Genomic DNA, 19665 nt, shown 5'->3' with positions numbered 1-19665 from the left:
CAGCACAAGCAATGTCTTGCCTCACCTCTCTGCTTTTACCTCAAGAGAGGTCATTAACAGCCATGATGCAGATTCATTTCCATATGAATTTAATGCAATGTAATGTCAGAAGTGTGTGCAGTTATGTTGTCCCCAGGGCCTGGGTCACCCCTGTGAATGAAGCTGCTTGAGGTTTATGTTCCCCAGCATTAAACCATAGACATTTTCCTCCTTCCACACCCAGTGAGGGCCTCCTTAGTTGTGCTAGTGAGTAACAACTGTTAGTGTATTGTCAGAGGGCATCACCAGGCAGTATTTTTCTCATATGGGTGTGCTGGCTACTTTAAACGCCAGAGCTTTTTGCATGACCTTGCAATATTGCACGGATGTTTTTGTTTGTCTTTTGTTTGTTTTTTTTTTTTTTTAATTTTTCTGTTAATGTGCAGAATAGCTTGTTAGAATAGATTCTGATTTACAGTGAGATGGGATAATATATGTTCTGGAAGGTCCTGTGCACCCCTTATGTGCTGGAGAATGACTGCAGTTTTTAGTGGTTATTTCAAAGATGTTGTAAGTATTTTCCTTAGCCTTTCTCTGTCTAAAAAATAACAATAACAATTAATCTCCTCAGGGCTTCTTCACATCCTAATTACAACCAAGCCTCTCATTAGTCCCACAGGGAGACAGAATCAAATGCCATATGGTATTTTACACTTAGGATGCTGTGCTTACCAAGTGCTGGAAGGAGACAGGAAAAGGGGGAGTTAACAATTCATAACCATTTATGGAACAGGCACAGCCCTCCTTGGACCCAGTTCAGCAGAGTCGGAGGGCCTCAGATCAGGAACTTTATCTGGCTAGTAATTGCATCGGCATGCTGGCTTTCTTGTGTGCGTGTGTGGGCATTTGGTGAGCAGGATACGAAGCTGCAGAATCTTTGTGCTGGCATCCACACACAAGGATGAATTAAATGCACACACGCCTCCCAGGAAGGACCATGGCTGGATTCTACGGTTGCCTGAAAAGTAAAAAGTAAGTGCCATGCTGAGCCCTTCCCTCCACCTTTCCAAAGTGAGCTGACTCTAGTGGGTACTTTGAAATTCTGTCTTTGTTGTGTTTCAGCAGCAGCACTGAACAAAATGCTTATGCCTTGAGACTGAAGTACCATTCTGAGTGCAAAAGTGCAAAAAATCAATCCTGGCTGAAATACCAAATCAGTGAAAATTGGTCATGTTTTTTTTCCTTCAGAGGTATAAACATGAAATATTGAAAAAGGAATTAAGAACCTTCTCCTGTCTAATTATAGTAAAAGGAAAAATGTCCTCATCCTTATTGATTAACTATATTGTTTATATATTAACACATAAAAATGTGCAATAAAGAAATGCACATTGGCTTTTAAAAAACGTTCAGCTAGAAATCTGGCAGTAAATGCTCTTTGAGAACTTGATGTGCTCAGTTTTTGTATAAGCAACCTGAGGTTTGTTTCTGTAATTGCTCCCTGTTGAGAGTTTTGGTTGTATTTTAAAATAAATATTTTTTATTGCTTCACTGACGTATTCTGTTGGAGCAGACTATAAAGGGAGAGTAGAATGGGACAATGCATGTTAGTATTTGTGCTTTAAACCACCATGAAGATACATTCTGTTTTTCCTTTGACATTCTCCCTGCTAAGGAATGGAACAAAATTTTCTGCTGCAAAAACTGAGCAGTTTTTGATAATGTTTTGCATCAGCAGACTGTAGAGGGCTCTATTCTTGCATACAGTATGGGATTACAGAAAGTGAAAATGCACAGTGAAAGGCAAGCAAAGGTGTATCTTGAGGCTTAAGATGTGAATGCTGATAGTTAAATGTATGGGTAAATCCTGGTTAGCAGAGGGGAAAAAAAAATTCAAGAGTGAAGCTGACAATTCACTTTCTCCTTTTTCCTCTCCTAAAGATTGTACCCTTCATACCAGCGGTTTGTCTCACATTAGTCTGGTGGAAATGTGCATTTTCAAAGGCACACAATTCCTGTTAGATTTCCGTTAGCATTTCCATCCCATATTGACTCTTCCCCTCCTTTGAAATTTGTAACAATGTCTATGAGAGGGAATTAATATTTGGAAAGTAAGTCTGCCTTAGATAAAGGGGGAGGACGCAATCAGAACTAGCAAAAGGGCTAAGAGTGAGTCCTGATGAAGGTAGGAGGATTGGCACTTGCATTGACAAAAAAAATCCATTTACATTGTTTGGTTTATGCTAAGTTGTTTTTTCCCCAAATCCTTCAGCATCTAGTGCAGTTAAAACAAATTTGGAAGTCTGAGAGGCTATAAAGGCTGGGCAGATGAAGCTTCTTTCATGTGGCGTACGATCTCTTCTTTCCTGGTGGATCTCCACCTGATTTATGAGGAACAGGGTTTCTTTTCTTCAACAAAATCTTCTTTCTTGTTACTCTTCAGTTAGGTTTCTACACTCGATATATATACAGATTATATTCCTCAACCTCTTATTTCAGCCCTGTGATGTGTTCCCAAGTGGATTAGTGCAACTATTAATACTTTGCAGTCTTTACAAATTTTATATGCTGCTTTGGCTGTGATTATTGGCAATTAAAATGAGTCTAAGACACCAGTTGCAGTAACAATGATGTTTTTAGCCTGAGATTGGTTTTGGATGAAATTTGTTTGGAGTTTGACATGCAGTGTTTATCTTTCTGGACAAATGGGTCATTGGAACGGCCTCCCCAAATCCTCATGTGGTCATTCGACTTGTAGGAGTTAGTTTGCTTTCTGAATGAAAGCTATTCTGGAATGAAATGACTTTTATGTTTTAAACAATTGGCTTGGGTACCAGTAAGGATTTAGCCAAAGCATTAATAGAGCTCATTGCAGGCCATAAAACCTGTCACTGACACTGGGAAAGGGGTCCATCCAGGGCTTTGAGCTGCTGGGTCCAGCTAAAGCACCTGGCCTGTTTTAAAAACTGCTTTGTGTAGTGGTCTCCTGTGGTGCTGCCACATTTACCTTCACTTCCCCACATTTTGCAAGGGAAAGCAAACACTCTGCCTTGGTACGCTGCAATAATGTATGGCTGAATCTGATCTTTGCGCAGGGAGTCCTGTCCCTGTGCTTTGTTAATGTTCTTTTATGAGATATCACTTAAAAAAAAAAGCCCAAAGCCTAATCCAGGTAATTCTTCATCACAGCCCCAATCTTGGCTGCTATTCCACAGCTGGAGATTGCTTTCATATTTCTCTTTAACCAGCATCTGCAACCTGAATAATTTTAAATTGTTCTTCCGGTAAGTTTATAGCTCTTCATCCTTGTTGCAAAGTTTTGTTGTGCTTGGTCCTAGCACGGTGTCAGAAAAAAATATTAGACCTGGACAGATAAGATGAAGTTTTCTAAAGCCTGTAGAGGAATCTTTTCATACATCTCTCAGTTTTTGGTACTAGCCAAATACATAGTTATGAGCTGAAAATGTGGTTGCTTGAATAGTAAGGTTCACTGATGGTCAATGCAAACTGCCAATTTCCAAAGACAAATATAGTGTGTTAGAAGCTATATAAAATATTTGGCTGAAGGCTTTGCATGCCAGCTCAGAACTGGTTTCTGTAACAGACTATAAGGAAATGTATTTAACTGGTCTGTACTTAATGTGGTCACTCAGGATTTCATGGTGCCTTTCACAAGCAATTCCAGAATTATGGACATATTTCAGTTTGAATGCCTTCTGCTATGCCAAGCTCCACACTTCCAGTGGGATATTGTGTTCTTTTCTTGTAGTCCGAAATTGTCCAAAAATGCTGATGTGCACTCTTATTCTGCAAAGAAGTTCAGCATTTGGGTAAAGCAAGTTGATCAAGGGATGTATGAGTATAATTTTCAATGTATTTTTAGATTGTTTGAGATGAAAGTCATTGCAAATGTAAAATGATGTTGTAACCATGAAATTGAGTAAAACGTGTTTTCTGGATTGGGTGCTGTTGCTCTGTTGCTGTAGCTTGTGTTGTTGCCTGCTCAGATGAGTGTCAGGAAGAGATTTTGGTGTTTACTGGGATTATTGTAAAGATGGCATAGTGCTGTCCACCTGATGGATAACCAACTAAGATGAGATGTCTGTTCACTGCCTACCACACCTTCAGCACAAGCCCTCTTGTTGGAGAGGCTCATAGGGGATAGTGGAAGGAGTGCCAGAAGTCCCTTTGTCCTTGGTGCGTACTACACTTTTTACAGCTTTTATACGTGTGTGAGGCCCTTAGAGCCTTTGGTTCCCCATCCACAGCAAGCAGCTGCTGTTTTAGCTTGGACACTAGCAAGTGAATTGGAAGTGGTTTAAAGCTCCACCAACAGCTACTGAAGTAGCAATTTGGCACTGTGGGGAATGGGGCAGTATAAAACTGTTGGCTCTTCTCTGTCATCAGCTCATTAGCCTCCTGTGGCCTCTCTCACTTTTTGGAGGCATATAATCGCCATGGGATTTAAGTAGCTGTGTTTACTGATGGTCCACAGTACATGACGCTTTGCACTTCGGTGCAATTTTAGACATGGAGCATCTCTCCAGGACTCACAGGCTGTTTAAAGTGAGACACTGAGTTCCCTGGCCATCCATGCCTGTGGCATCCCCCAACATACCTGGACTCGGCCCGGCTCAGCCGCGGTCCGTAGGCTCAGTGGGGCTGGCAGCTGTCAGGAGGCTGTGCGGCTTTGGAGTCAGTGCGTGCTGCGTGGGAGCTGTGGCAGAGCTAGCGCCGTGGTCCTGTGGTGATCTGGGGGGTCTGTCTGTGTGGCTGATGAATCCTGTTGAGGTGAAATGCTTCCCATGAACATTTTGGTATCCTGAAATATGTTTGTTTACCTGTCTTTATTGTACACCACTTTCACACAATATTCCCCAACAAGGACAAGAATCACTGATTAACAGTTTTTCAGTGGGTTTTTTGAGATGAAAACAGCTGAGGATGAAAGGTGGTTCCTGACCAGTGAAGCAAGTTCACCAGCGCAGAGACAATCCCTGGATCCACGCAGGGGTGACAATACCAGGTTTCAAGAAATAGCTTATGGAGGGTGCAAGAGGCAAAGCATTGAACAGGAGAAGGGATGTGCTTTTGTGGAAAGTGGAGAGCTCTCCCAGCTGGGGCCACGTCAGAGAGGGTGAGCTGAGGTGAAAGGAGTCCCCAGGCATCGTGAGTCTCTCAGGGGAATCTTTCAATAAAAAACCTATGAGCATGTTCCTGTACGTGGCAATTATACAGAGTATTTGGACATTTGTGAGCATTTAGTCTTCAGCCCACAGGAATTATTCAGTGCTATGCCTGGTATTAAATGAGTGGAGGCTTAAGTACTCTTTTCTTACTCAAGAATAGTAGAGAGGGTGAACAAAAGCGGTCAGGAGGTGGCAGAACCATGGTACTGCAGGCAGTTGAACGCAGCTAGTACAATGGTGCTGTATTATTAACAAAAAGATCAACTATTTCTCTTTGTTGATTCATTCCATTTGACTCATCTCTGTGCAATAAGTTCAGTTCTGGCTTAATATACCAGTGAGTCACTCCACATCTCCCAGTCCTCCTCGTTCTGTTCGTGCTTCTCTCTGGATGGTGTTTGTTTTAGCAGCCACAGTGATGTGGTGTGTTTGCTGGCTGTAGGCAGAGGAATTCCAAGCAGGCATGCCCGTTTGCTTGGTTTCAGTAGAACAGCCCTTTCCCTATCACCAAGGTGCTGAGTGTTTGACAGATGTGCACCTCTAATGCTGCCCATCCTACTTCTCTCGCACTGGAGCAGAAGCTTCTTGGTTTGGGACAATCTGCTGAATATGATTCTCACTCTTCTGCACCATTTGGCTGTCAGTTTTTTTGTCTATGTTATTTTGCCAGACTGAGCCATGAAAACATCTTGTCATAATTTTGCCTTGTGTTCTCTTCTTATGCAGAAACTTCTGCTGCTCAAAGTGTCTAGCTTTGTACCCTTACAGACAACTGGAGAGATTAATTTGTCATTTCCTCCTTGTACAGAGGTCTGGAAAGTTTAATAGCTGTGATGTGAAGGCGTAGAATTGGCTTTAGAAGCTGAAATCTGGCTATAGATATGTGGGACAAAAATGTATTAGGTCCAAGCTGTACTTCCAGTAGGTAACCTACCTGAGCTGCTGTAGGGCAGCTAGAGCTGGTTACCAGCCAAACGTGGGAAAATCTGAGATAAGTCTGTCTGTGGGGAAACAGGAAAAAATCCCCAAGGTAATTCCAAGGTTGGAATTTTTTTTTTCTCCCCAAATATCTCCTAAGGGTTGCTGCTGTAAGAAAGCAGTTGAGCACAAGGTGCTCTACTCTAATGTGATCCAAGCTTAAAGTTCTGCAGGTGCCAAGGTATTTTGTGGTCTATCATATCCTGTCACCATGCTGCAGCACATTGGTATCTTTGTGACTGTTAGAGGGGATTGTAGCACTCTCAATCCCAGCAGGGTAACTTGGCTGTGCAGGCAAAGCCGCCTGATTTTGCTTTTTAACCATCTAGCCAGAGCTAAGGCGGCATTCCAGCTTCGAATTTTTGTGGTGGTTATTTCTTTTAGCCGCCGAGTTTCAAGGATCTGGTGCTAATTAGTGAACTAAATGTTTGACTTTTATTCATGATGAATTCATTTATGCTTATTCATTCTCAGAAATATGTAACTCTGCACTTTTGCCAGGGCTTGTAAGTATCACTCATCTGCCAACACAGTTCTGATCCACACAGTAGTTTGGATGCAAATGGGATGTATTTGAATGTTCTAGCTCAGAATTATGTTGCAGACATCGTGTTAATCATCAGGCTATCTGTGTACATTGGAAAATACATATCTGACAGGTGAAAAGGAATTGTTTGCTGGTTCACTCTAGCAGTCAAACTGCTTTTCATCGTCTTAGTTTAGTGAAATGAATGTTCCAGAAGTTGAAATTTCATTGCTTTCTTTCAAAAAATGCAAATTGTCTCACTGCTTTGTTTCTTGCCACCTTGGCCTGTGAAGACCTTCAGAATGTCTGTCCCCATCTGATTCCCTTCCAACCCCACCATTGCCTACTTGTCAGTACTCCATCTTACAGTCCTTGTTGTCTTTGTCTTTGGTGTCACCCTCCTGGGTTTTTCTACTGTCATGTTCCCTCTCTGCTCCCTGATGCTACTGTACCGCCTTCTTCAAAACATAGTTGAATGCAGGTTGATACTCCATTGGTGCAAAACAGCATTAGCTCAGATAATCTTATTTTAGATGATCCAGTTTTAGAGAGGTATTTGTGTCTGGAATCCCAGAGAAGTAGGATCCCTTTATAGTGGTTGCTCATACTAAAGAGAAAAGTCAGTAGATGCTCTTGGGACAGAAATGGCTCAGGGACTGCTTTAAGCACATGCATTGATCTCCCTTGGCTCTAACAGTTCTCCATGTGTTTCAAGACCAAGTACACTTCAGAAGCTGCCTAACTTGAGGCTCCAGAGAGAGCAGCCAGGAGAGAAGAGCAGGGACAGCAGGAGGTTTCCTTTAGAGCAAAAGAAGGGAGACCCTCAAGCTTCATACACAGCTCCAGAAGAGCTCCTTCTGCAAGCGTGGAAGCCGCCCCAGGCCTTCCTTGATTAGGAGCCAAAATGGGGTCTGAATTCCAGAAATACCCACAGGCAGCGCACACTCAGGGGGTTTAGCCAGCCAGCCACAGTATGTTTCAACATAGGAAGGAGCTGGCCATGTTTTTATTTTTGTGTGCGTACAGGCAGTACATGTTGCCCCAACTAGGTTTTGGGACTTCACATGAAGAGAGATTTCCTGAGCTTCCTGCCAAAGGCAGCCTCCGAGACCACAAAGCCTGCGTTTTATTTGCTCTCTTGTAGCCAAAAGATGGCTGACTTTTTTATGACAGTTTGATCTTCAGAGTGAAAATTTGTAACACAGTTCACCCTGGAAATTTCTGTTAGCCTCCCCTTTTTTTCAGTGCACTTTGAATTCTCGGGCATTAAATGTCTATATTATCTGCTCTTGGAAGAAATGTGTCCTGGGAAGTTTGATCTATCTGAAGATTTTTTATTTTTATTTTTATTTTTTTCTCATCCTTAAGCTGCTCTTTAACCAGCAAGTTGAGGGATAAGTGACTGTTTTGGAAAAACCTTAAAAAACCAGAAAGCTTTAGACATAGCCTAAAGTCCCATGTTTCAGTTCTGGCATTCAATTCGCTATTGTTTCAGCCTCATTTCCCCTGCAATATTCAGACAGCTTAATTCGGTAGAAATGTCTCCAGACTCTTTCTTTCAGGCCCAGGATGTAATGATTCTTCACGTTTTGTGAGAATAAGATCTTGGAAATCAGTGTGAGACTCAGATACAGGGGCATGGCAGATATGCAGGCTACTCTTGCAAATTTTTATGATTTTTGTTATCTATCTTTTGTGTAGTGGTAGCACATGACAGCAGTGTCAATTGGTATGATTCCAGCATGCTGGTCTCCCATAGCAGAGGTAGTGCTTAGCTCCTCCATGCAGCTCATTAAGCTTTCCAGGTATTCAGTGTGGCCATCTCGATTCCACAGGTAAAGAAACTCAAGGCTGAGCAATAACTAACTCGGCTACTGTCAGCAATCCAGTAATTTGCCCTGTTATCCAGTGATAGAGCCAGGAAAATCAGCCAGTTCTCCCAACTCCCAGCCCAGTAGTCTCTGTCTGCTAGGATATGTTTAAAAGATGAGCTCTATCTCAAAGCTTTTGCTGTCTAAACTAATAATTGTCACCTTCACAGTTTGCAGATATTGGCAATTTCCATGGAGTTTTCTGAGACACGCTGTTTTTCAAGCCCCTGTAGAGCATGTTGAAGCCAGCTGACAGTAAACTCCTTTTCTTAGCTACCTTTTTTATCCTTTGCTGATCCCTGCGAAGAAGCCTGTGGACTCCCAGGGCTCTGCACACCACAGGTCAGCTATCAGTCATCTCAGTTTATGCTGGGAGGCCACAGGTGGAAGAAAATTAATTAGGACTTTGGAGAGGGGGTAAAAAGCACACACACAAGCTAGAAAACAGTGGCCAAATATTCCCACCACCCAGGTCTGGGATGGAAGATTACGCGTATTTGTTGAATTTGCCACATGGAGAGGCAGAGACAGTAAGCTTTACTTTTATTCCCATACTTGACTCTCTGACATCTTGACTTTGCTAGCATGAGGCATGTCTGCTGTTTAGTGATAGTGGCTTGACATTTCCTGTTGCTTTGCTCTTGAAACTGTTTCCAAAGGCAGTAATGCTTACTGGGTGTAGCTCCCTAACTGGCAAAGGCAGACTTTGGTTACATCCTTGTTGATGTTTAAAGGCATGTTCCCCCTCCTTCCCAACTACTCCAAATGTATCCACATCAAGTAGATCTGAAAGTGTCTTCTACTGCTGCCAATGTACTAGCTCCTTAGTACGGTTGCTGGATGACTCTGCTGCTTCTTCTTTTTAGGAAGAGTGGAAGAAGATCCTCATTCCAGCTGTTTCCTGAAATTTCCCCAGTGTGGTAGCATGAAGAAAAAGAATTACTACATGGGAAATGCACTGACTTATTCCTATGCTAATGCCAAATGGTGCAATTCAACTGGGTCATTTAATGTACATTCCTTTAAACTGGAGGCAGTCTGGGCCCAAAATATTGGCTGAGCTCTTGTGTGTGCTTAGATCATGACTATGTTAGTGCCAGTCTTGATTTGAGCAATGTTCTGTCACTTTTCCCCTGATTGGTGCAGACCAGAAAATGCACTGGAAAAACTGTGTGACAAATTATTATCAGGGAGAGGCTATTCAGAAACGTTTTACTTATCTACCTGTTTGCCAAAAGCTATTTGCTCTGTTGTCTGAGCAGTGGAGATCCTCACACTGACAGCAACTACACAAGGTCATGCTAAAAAGCACTGCAGAATAATTAGGTGTATGAGGGCAGCTTGAAGTGGCATGTCCAAAACAGGTTAATCTGTCTGGCATTGGTGCCAAGTGTTGCAAAGCTATGGTAGCTTGGACTTCAGTTTGGCCTCTCAAGCTGAGTATGAACTAACAGCTGGTCTGCTACTGGTACCTGCCTCAGGTTTAAGGTAACACAGGCCTGTGTGTGTATGCTGCAGTCCTGTCCCCCCATGCAGGGAGACCATTCTGCACTGATTTAGCAAGTGGCATGACTGCTGAGAGGGAGTGGGTCTGTGGAGACAGGGCAGCATGCAGGGGACAGAGGCATTTACTCTCAGTTCCTGGACTGGTAACAGAGTGCATTTCCACTGTTTTCTGTAGTAGCTTATGAATGTTTTTGTCTTGTTTTGCCCTCCCCCCTTCTTATCCTTTTGGCTTCTCACACAATTACAGACTGAGCCTGTGTGACTGTATGAAAGGCATTTCCTCCTGTTACTTTTTTTTTTTTCAAGTCGGCTTCAGCCCACCAGCTGCTTTCCATTAGTGTTACACACACACTCACTTGGAGGGCAGCACATAATGCTTCAGGCACTGCTGAATAGCAGAAATCCTTCAGAAACGCTGTCAGACAGAGGCTTCTCAAAGCAGATTGTAGGTAAAAAGAGTTCAGCACATTGGGACCTGTCTTCTGGCGAGCCTTCTCGGAGAAGCCAAGGTGTGGGGACAGAGGGCGGTGAAGGGGGTGTTGTCTGAATGCGAAGTATGAAAGCTGTGAATAGATCTCTTTATGTGAACAGTTGTTTGCTCTGGATATCTCGTCAAGGGTAGGAGCTGAATGATGTCTATTGCTATGGGGAACTATGACCCCCTACTTGATCCTGGGAGAGTATTTTATTGATATTAAATATTATCTACTTGCTTATCCAGCCTTCCTGATGGCTACTATTGCTGTATTATTTGTGATCCTTGGAAAAGCACCTTAAACTTTCTTAAACTCTCCTTCCTTCCATGAAAATTACAAGAGCAATATTCATTAACTTGGTAAACTCCCCTCACTGTTATCAGTAGAGGCAGTAGCAAGAGTCCTAATGTAAACTGCTGTTTGTGCTATTCTCTTATGCCTGCCTAGAACAGTCACAGTCTGGCTAGGGACATACTAGCTAGGGGCTGGCAAAAAAACCCTGGGAATTTCATCCTAGAAACGCTGTGCGCTAGAAGAGTACAATGGGATCAGCTGTGCAAGGTCAGATCCCAATTCCTGCTGTCATGTTGGGTCGTACCCTGTTTCAGCAAAGTTGTTTGTGGGATCCCACACTATTCAGCATGTTCCCTGAACGTGGACCTTGAAGTGCAGTTCGCTCGGCTCGTTGCATGGAGAGCAATGGGAGCTTTGTTTGTTGAGTTTCTGATATGCTCAAGGGATATGAAAATTGAATAAAAATCTTGCTGGCTCTGCTATTGCATTATGATTGACTCTGAAATCCTGTTCCGTGGAGTTGCAGAGGGTAAACTTTACTTCACTTAACTGTCGTTGGACTAACGAGTTCATTGATGGTTAGCTTGTAGGGTTCCCAGAGAGGAAAGCAATCAACCACATTCCATCAGAACAAAGTCCTCTAATGTGCTTTAATAAGGCAGAGTAAAAATTTAACCTGTTGGTTACCTTTTGCTGCAGAATGTAATCTGAATATTAAACCGTCTTGCATTCTGTAGTTTTGTTTGAAACTCGGTGCTCAAGAGAAATAGAGGGGCTTTCTCTGAGATCCTGCAGTAGCTTGAAGTGTGTTCTGGGGGGAGGCTGGCTGCAGAGTGGTGGCATAGAGGACCAGATGAGGGGCATGCGTTTCCCTATACTAATCCGTCTTTCTGTGCAAAGTGTGTGTCATGAAATCTGGAGCGTAAGCTTGATTTCAAATAATTTTTGTAGCATGAAGGAAATTGGTCTTTAAAAGCTCCAGGCAAAAATTTCACCTCTTTCTCTTGGCTGCTTGCCATTGTCTGTCTTCTGTAGGCTATGAAGATGCTAACTGAATGCAGTGCCTCATATTCTTAAGTCTTTATTTCCTCAAGCATTTATTTGGTAGGAAAGAGGCTGTTCAGGGTTCAGCATCTCCTTTGATCTCTCTGTCATAAGGCCTTCCAGAATGCTTATACAGAAGCATGGGAGTGAAGCTGAAGAAACACTGAAGATGGGGTAGGAGCTTGCTTGCTGTGCAGTCTCCAAGTCTTCTGCTCCACTGGAGAGACAGCAAGGAGGCTGTGTCCCTTTTCTAAGGCTGAGCAGAAAGTGTTTCTGTTTGTCTTGGGCCTTTGTTAAATGCAGGAAACTTGAGTCCTGTATGATGTTAACTTCCCAGGAGTCCTTAAATACACAAACCAAGCAGTGAAAGGGCATTGTCTTTTCTTCTTTTAGCATTCCGCCCCCCACCCCATGATACACGTATTCAGTAATGTCCTTAGCTGAGAAAAGGGAATGGACCCTGGGACTCTATTTCTTTTGCCCTCTCACTGCCCTCCCATAGAGCACTCCAAATATCTGTCCAGTTGCCCCAGTCTGTAAAAGGGAGACAAGGATGTTTCTCCTATTCCTGGAGATTTCTTTTTTGTCTTAAGACTCATTAGTTCCTTTAATGAGTTGAAGAGCTCCAAGTGAATGCAACACAGTAGGGTTATTAGTGGAAGTTTTGCATGGGATAGCAGGGAGCCTAGATCTAAACCATCAAACCAGGAGAGGGTAGTGATGATTTCTAACTAGGTCTCGTTGCCTGCTTTGAAAGTAAGGCAAGCCCTGCAACTTTGTAGGAGTTTCATTGCTTTAAAATACCCTGGCAATGCAAGTAGGGTCTAGTAATGTCAGGTTAATTGTTGTGATTGCATCTGTATAGGAAGCTACTTCACAGTTTGCAAGTAATTCATTAATTCATAGGTGTAATAATCCAGCCTATCACTCTGTGTGAGGAGAGGTGAACACCGTGTAGTCAATTCTTGTTGCTTTCAGTAAGCTTTCAGTCTTTTCCATGGCCTTACACAGGAATTGCTGCAGTGGAGTTACCGGGCAGGGCCAGGCCTGGCTTTTAAGGTGTCTAGCAGAGACTCAGCATCTTGTCTGTACTGTACCTCTGCAGCAAGAGGCCTGTGCATATGCAGGGATTGCAAAAGCTGTTTGAGAGAGGATTAAGAACGTGATTAGAAAGTTGTAGACTGGCGAAACGTGCCCACTGTTCCACTTCTTGTGGGAAGCAAACAGTAGCTGGGACTTGACACTCTACTACCTTGGTCAGCAGCTATCAATCTGTCACTGCTCTGCCTTGACTGCTCCCCCCCTGAGGAGACAGTCTCCTTCATCCCTCTGAGAGCTCCTTCTCCCACCTGTCCTCTAGCATCTCCTAGCCTGCAGAGTATCAGAAATACTGCTCTGAAAGGCCATTTATTTAACCTGATATTTTTATCACTAAAAGTCAATACGCACACAGTATTTGTTTAAAACTTTGTCTTTAATGGCGTGATGCTGTGGGAAGTCTCGCAGGGTGCACATGGTTAGCACAGCTGATTGAACTGAACGTACATGGTATTGATACATCCTGACACCGTGTCTGTCAGCTGTCATTAAGGCCTGGAAGTGGTGAATGTCTGAAAGTTCGATCAGTTAATGCCTGTGCACTCGCATGTATTTGTACTGATGGGGTTTTGTCCTCTTTTTTTCCATTACACTGATCCCCAGGCTAGGGTTTGTTGCTCAGAACATTTGCTAGCTGTTGTCTGTGAAGCACAACTCACTCCCACCAGAATTTGAAGTCTAAGTGTCCTCTAATTGCGAACTTTCCTTCAGGTATGCCATCAAGCTTTTAATGATGGAACTTACACCTTGCTGTAAATTTTTTTTTTTTTTTTTGTCATTTAAATACTTGCTAACTTAAAGCTTGGAAAAATCTGTGATGGTTTCCCTCGTGTCAAGTCGCTGTTCAGTTCGCTGGAAAAAGATGATGCCATGATGAGGTATACAAAGGCACCAGACCATTATGTCCTAAATGGGGCACATTTGCAAATGACCGATGCACCCTTGCAATTGACACTTGATCTCCGTATGCCCCAGAGAACTCAGCTATAAAATCGAGTTAATGCTGGAGCTGATTTGGCTGTGAAGACACTGCCTCGGAGCTGAACTGCTTTGCAATTATAGTTCTACTTGTATAAAAGATATACCAACTGGAAATAAATGCTTGCAGTTATAATAAACACAACAGTCAAAATACCTCCAAAGGCTGGAAGGATTCTGAGTGAGCAGCTGAGATGATAGAGTAACTTAAATGTAGAGCCAGTGAAAACAAAGCTGGATCTGAAAGCAGCATTTTCTCTTTGATTTTATTGAAGGTGGGTAAAGCAGAAGTTAGAGGTCTAAATGAGCCAAATGTCAGGCCCACTCACATTCTGTGAAAATAAGCTCAAGTCTGGGGACTTGCCAGTTTGTCCTTGTAAATTTGTTGAGTACTTTCTTGATGTTTTATTTCAAATGCATTTCCCTTTCCCTCAAGAAAAATCTAATGTAATCAATATGCATAGTGTATAAACTTGAGGGGAAAAATTGGAACCAAATTTCTTTTTAATACCAAGAAAGAGTCTATGAGAAAGTCTGCTGATGACCACTTTAATCAAAATACACAGGAAATTCAGGCATTTTCATGGATAGTTGATGAGACGTGGGAAAAAATTGAGAAGAGTTGAATGGTTATGATCATCCAAAAGGGAAAATCCTAAAAGTCTTATTTTTTGTTGCTTCTCAATATTGTCTAACAATTGTTTCAAAACATCCTCAGTGCATCTTATTTAGAAAAGGTGTAATCAGTCCTGGTTGCTGCAATGACTTCTTCGTTGATTTTAGCAAGTTGAGATGAGATTGCTTGGAACTACAGTGTGTTAACGCGCTCTTGTGTTCACTGCTCACAGATGATCTGTTATAAACCAGAAGAAAACTGCACTCTATCTCCTCCATTTCTACCTACAGTTCAGCAGCATGGCAGTTTGCACATCTGTGTTGCTAGTACAAGGAAAGCTTACTCTGCGGTCTGTTTTTTCACAGGAGCCCTGCCTCTTTTACCTCGATTGTCTGCTCCCCCCCCTTTTTTTGTTTGACAGTCCCATCGCCTCTGCTTCTGGTTTTGTGCAACTTATCTTTTAAGGTTATCTGAGGAGGTGAGCTCACAGGAAAGTCCCAGTGCTTTTGGGCATGACAGGTTATAGAATCTGTGGGTGATACAGAAGAAATAGAATAGTTTACTGATTGGCCAAATTAGTATGGAACCATAATCTTGCTTGCTGTTGAGATACGTAGTTTGGCAGCATTGTTATACCACTATGAGGTGGAAAATTGCTAGATGAGGTCTATGCAGAAAAGGGAGCAGGATTTGTTTCTGGGTATTTTCATTTGTTTGTAAAGATTTCTTATCTTTAAGTCCTGACACAGCATATTGGAACTGCTAACTGTGTAAATGTATCACCTAGGTATCTTCCCTAACGAAGGACACTATTTATAAGCTGCCCTGCTAAACTGTCACATTTCCATTGTTGCTTGACATTTGTACTGTAACTCTTGTGGTTTGCTGCTTAATTCCTTTGTCTCTGACAGACACCCATTTAGCAGTCTTGGAAAATACAAAGTGGAGCCAGTTAACATTGAATGATCTTAAAACTAGGCTGAACTTTTGTTTTCATTGGGGAGGAAGATGATGCCATCAGCTAATTTGGTTGATCAATAGCCCTGCTTGCGATAAGGTTTCAAAGCTTGTGGCTAAAAGCTGATTGCACTGAGTCCAAAATAAATTTGATCTATTGGTTTCCACAAATGTAGCATAGCCCAGGACGATGCTTCAGTGCTGATGCTTAACTAATTTTAATAATGCTGACAGACTAGCCTGGTGCCTGCTGTGAGGATACTGTAATACATGAACCCTTGGCAGCAAAGCACTTACTTAAGATGTTTTTTACAATAGCATGGAGCTGTCACTCTAGCAAAGAGAAATCATAAAAGTTCATTATTCTGAGACTGGGAAGCATTACAGTCTTTGCTAAGCAAGTTTAATGACATCTTTCATTAATGCAAACTTTGACCCTGGTTTCCTAAAAAGAGAGAGGTACTGGCAAGAAATTACACTGGTTTGTTAAGTTTTGGCTGGAGAAGTAAGTGTTACTGAAAAATGAGGAGAAGTTCTGTGGCTGAAGTGCAAAAAAAGTGTGCAAGCCATGTTTGTGATAAGCATTTGGGTATGCAGTTTCAGAAAGGATCCAGCCATATTCTTTCTTCATGCTGGGTGGAACTGTATTCAGCTGGGAAGGAGGACTAAAATTTATCTAATGCTTTCATCTCTATTTCAGTGACTATATCATGGCTACGGGGCCAACAGAGGTCATACAGTCACTTGAAACAGGAGAGACAGTTGAAGAGTGCACAGGTAAGCAGTTTTCTCCAAATGCATAGCTGATTTGAAAGTCAAGATTTATTTGCTTCAGGTCGAGGGGTCTGTAGTGACTTGTTTTGCAGTGTTGTTTTGTTTTTTGTAGTGTAAAAAAAAATTCTGTGTGGCTTTGTCAGCTGGCAATTTTATGGGAAAGATCTTTTAATGTGCAGTACTGGAGGGTTGTAACCTGATGGAGGATATTCTTTTCCGATTCTGGCTTGGATTTTCAAAAACAGGACGTTAGAGCTTGAAGGGCTGATTGTTGTGCCTGCTTTGATGGATCCTACAGAGCCTGTTAGCCAGCCTCTGTCTGTGGGAGCCATATCAGTACCCCCACTGCAGCCTCATTCTCTGCTTCTGGCCACAGACAACCATTTGTTACTTATTCTTTAATCTGGTGGCATGGGCTGATGCAAACAGCCATGAGGGAATGAAATAATAGTCAAGAAAGGAAAATATCTTACTTATGCCAAAGAGTTGTCTTAATTAAAGGAGATCCCCTTTGCCGGTGTTCAGACTATTCCTGAGGAGATAGGTGAATATGAAGAATAGTATTATGGCTGAGGCATTTCAGGAGAAGTGGCTGTCATATCGCTTCATTTTTTTTCTTTTCTTTGGCTTATGTCTCACAGTCATCTTAAATGTTTGTGTTTCAAAGGTCATCTTGCTTTATCCTTTAGAAATACATTTGCCACTATCAGAATACTGGTAGAACAGAGAAGCAAATGAGAAAGTGACTGTTAGTTGAACTGTGCGTGGCAGATAGATAGGGGTGAAGAAAGTGTAATGATGGATGCTCAGCAGCAGCTGGTTTCTTAAATTTATAATCTAGTTTATCACATAGTCCAGTGCTATCCATGGCACACTGGTGAACTTGTGTGAAACCCATGCATGCAAATTTTGTATTTGGGTTCACTAGAAGGTTCAGAAAATGGATCAAATTCTGACCCGGGTGACAGGGAAGGCAGGAGGTGGCTTGCTGTCTTAAGTGTTGGCTCTAAAACTACCAGGAATATTTCTGTCTCTAACTGAACCAAAATTTTATAAAGTTAAAGCCTGCTGTGCTATTGCTGAAGTATTCAAGAGACGCTTGACTGGACCTGGTTAAAGCCATTTTAGGATGTTTTACTTCCCATGTAATGTAGGATTGCATCACCTCTTCCTCCTCATAGCTTTAATTGGCTTGTGATGTAAAAGCTGTAGGTGGCTAAAATCCTCAACCTTCACAGTCTTGTCAATTAGATTAATTTCTTGGTATTTCCCTTATTGTCTGACTAGTTAGTAGAGGGCTTCCAGTGCATGCTGCTCTTCCTTGATGGCAGTAACCAGGTCACTGTCCAAAAACTGTCAGCACCCAATGTTAGTTAGCCTTACTGAGTTCCATGATTTAATAGCCTTTCTGGCAATATCAGGTATTTTTTATGAAGAATCATGGTATTTTCAGAAATCTTGTCTGTGGGGTTTTTTGATCATGTGCTTTTATTGGTGAAATATCTAGTCCTTGGATTTGAGGAAAAAGTGGAAAATGTGTCCTGAACACACCTTAGGAAGTTAGAGAGCATAGAAGATCCCAAAATTAACTGTTAATTTAAATATGATAATTGAGCTCCCAAATCAGATGTTCCCTGTGCTTTTTACAGTCTCAATTTGGCACTGGAAAAAGCATCTTTTTCACTTCTATCTTGTTGTTAGGAAGAACCATGCAAAGAGCAGAAAGACGTGCATTAATTCTCTCTGTGCACAGGAGAAACAATGAAATAGGCAGTACACAAACAGTAAAAAATACAGAATAAACAAACTTTACAGAGAAAGCAAAATACTTACTCCTGCTCCTTTTCTGTTATAGTGGGGTAAATCATAGCATAAGCAACTAATTTTTGGGAAGGCTTTTGCTTTTTAGGGCAGTAGCCTTTAAATTTAATCTTTTATTTTTAATACCATAGAATTGAAGATTGGTAACCATAAGAATTCAAAAATCATGAGTCATTATTCATCAGTGGGTGAAAGGGATATAGGCATAGCTGTCTGAGCTTGGATTTTCTCTCCTTGCTTTGACTGGATTTTTGTTATGCAATGAATTTTTTCCATTTTAAGTAATAAGATCCTCTTGTATATTATTAGTTCAAGTATCATAGAGCACTACCAATTTAGTGATATGTTGGGCTACTTCACAGTGCACTGAAATGTAGGCACCTTTAAATTAAATGTGTCATCCTTTTAACGGCGTGCGAAACCAGCGCACAACTGTTCACAGCAGGAAACAAATATGAACACCGTCTTTCTGAACCGTGTCTTTTTTGCCAAATGCTCTCACACAGAGCAGTCCCAGTTTTCATCTGCATGCAGTTCTAAATGTCTAGTAGTGCTTTTATCTTTTTTTGCATAGTAGTATGGCAAGTGCCCATCTTCTGGGACTGTAGGGAAACTTAGTGTTTTCACATTCATCTGCAACAGCTGAAGGCATGCAGCTGAGCAAAGCATGGCTGAAGAGGAATTATTGCTAGAGGGGGTGTATCCTGCACATCAGTAATAAATTAGAGGCTAGAGAATGCACTGAAGTAACTGATGTGTCTGCATCAGAGAACTCTCTGTTGCACAATGATACCCAAGTGTTGTCCTGTGCCAGCTGAGGTTTACTCATTGGCAGCGTTTGCAAATCCTTTCCATAGGCTCCATTCTAAAGTTAGCACCACTTCTGATCTAAACAAGTATTTGGAGTAGTGCCTTGGCAATGTTATCCTTTGTGGTAAGACTTATGTCTGTTTCTCTTAAATGTCCTTAGGATCACTTCTTTTTTTGTTGTTACTGTGTTGTGGTTTGTTTTTTTTTAAACATTCCCATGGTTCTCTGGAAATACCAGCATCTAATTAAGCTCATCAGTAATACTTGCACTAGAATCAAACTTGCATTCTGTCCATACCGCTGTCAGCTGACCAGTGTACATGACAATGTCCTTGTTTTTCATGTAGGCTGCCTTTAAGTTGCACAGAGCTCTCTGCATGTAGCAAAGTCTGCGACTTTGTTCTTTGAGTCATTGGACTGTGTTAGCAGACATTGCTGAATTGATAATTTTGGGGCACTGCTTTCATGACATTTTTTAATCTTTTGTTTTGCTCATCTAAAATAAACCAACTCAGCTTTGACAAGTTCCCTGTATCATATACGTTGTCTAATTGCTGATACGAACGGCAGTAATGGTCGGGAGGCATTTCTAAAGACTGTCTAGAGGACACAACACACTTGTTTTATTTGAGAGGCACTGTGGTCTTCTGGTTGCTCTGTGACCTGTCTTCTCTTACCAGTTCTTGCTGTCGGCGCAGCGTGAAACTCATTGAGCCCCATGAGAGTATTAACAAATCCAAAAGCCTTG

General features: G+C 41.9%; 1 protein-coding gene across 2 annotated transcripts in view; it reads left to right on the top strand.

Moving 5' to 3' along the window:
• Positions 1 to 862: 862 nt before the first annotated feature.
• The window catches only part of KIAA1210 (KIAA1210 ortholog), a 46196-nt gene continuing 27393 nt past the window's right edge, over positions 863 to 19665 (top strand). Inside the window, exons 1-2 of one of the 2 annotated variants that reach the window (XM_010568940.1) lie at positions 863 to 1011; positions 16213 to 16289. In XM_010568940.1, coding sequence (XP_010567242.1) covers positions 950 to 1011; positions 16213 to 16289 — 139 coding nt within the window. In that variant the 5' untranslated portion in view covers positions 863 to 949. Of the gene's footprint in view, positions 1012 to 10413; positions 10559 to 16212; positions 16290 to 19665 lie in introns of those variants that run through there. The other variant, XM_010568941.1, reaches the window with a different exon arrangement.

Source organism: Haliaeetus leucocephalus, unplaced genomic scaffold (genome assembly GCF_000737465.1).
Source record: "Haliaeetus leucocephalus isolate CR32 unplaced genomic scaffold, Haliaeetus_leucocephalus-4.0 Scaffold262, whole genome shotgun sequence".
Classification (NCBI taxonomy): domain Eukaryota; kingdom Metazoa; phylum Chordata; class Aves; order Accipitriformes; family Accipitridae; genus Haliaeetus; species Haliaeetus leucocephalus.
The sequence above is the reverse complement of the archived record's forward strand: the minus strand, read 5'-3'. Positions and strand labels throughout refer to the sequence as shown.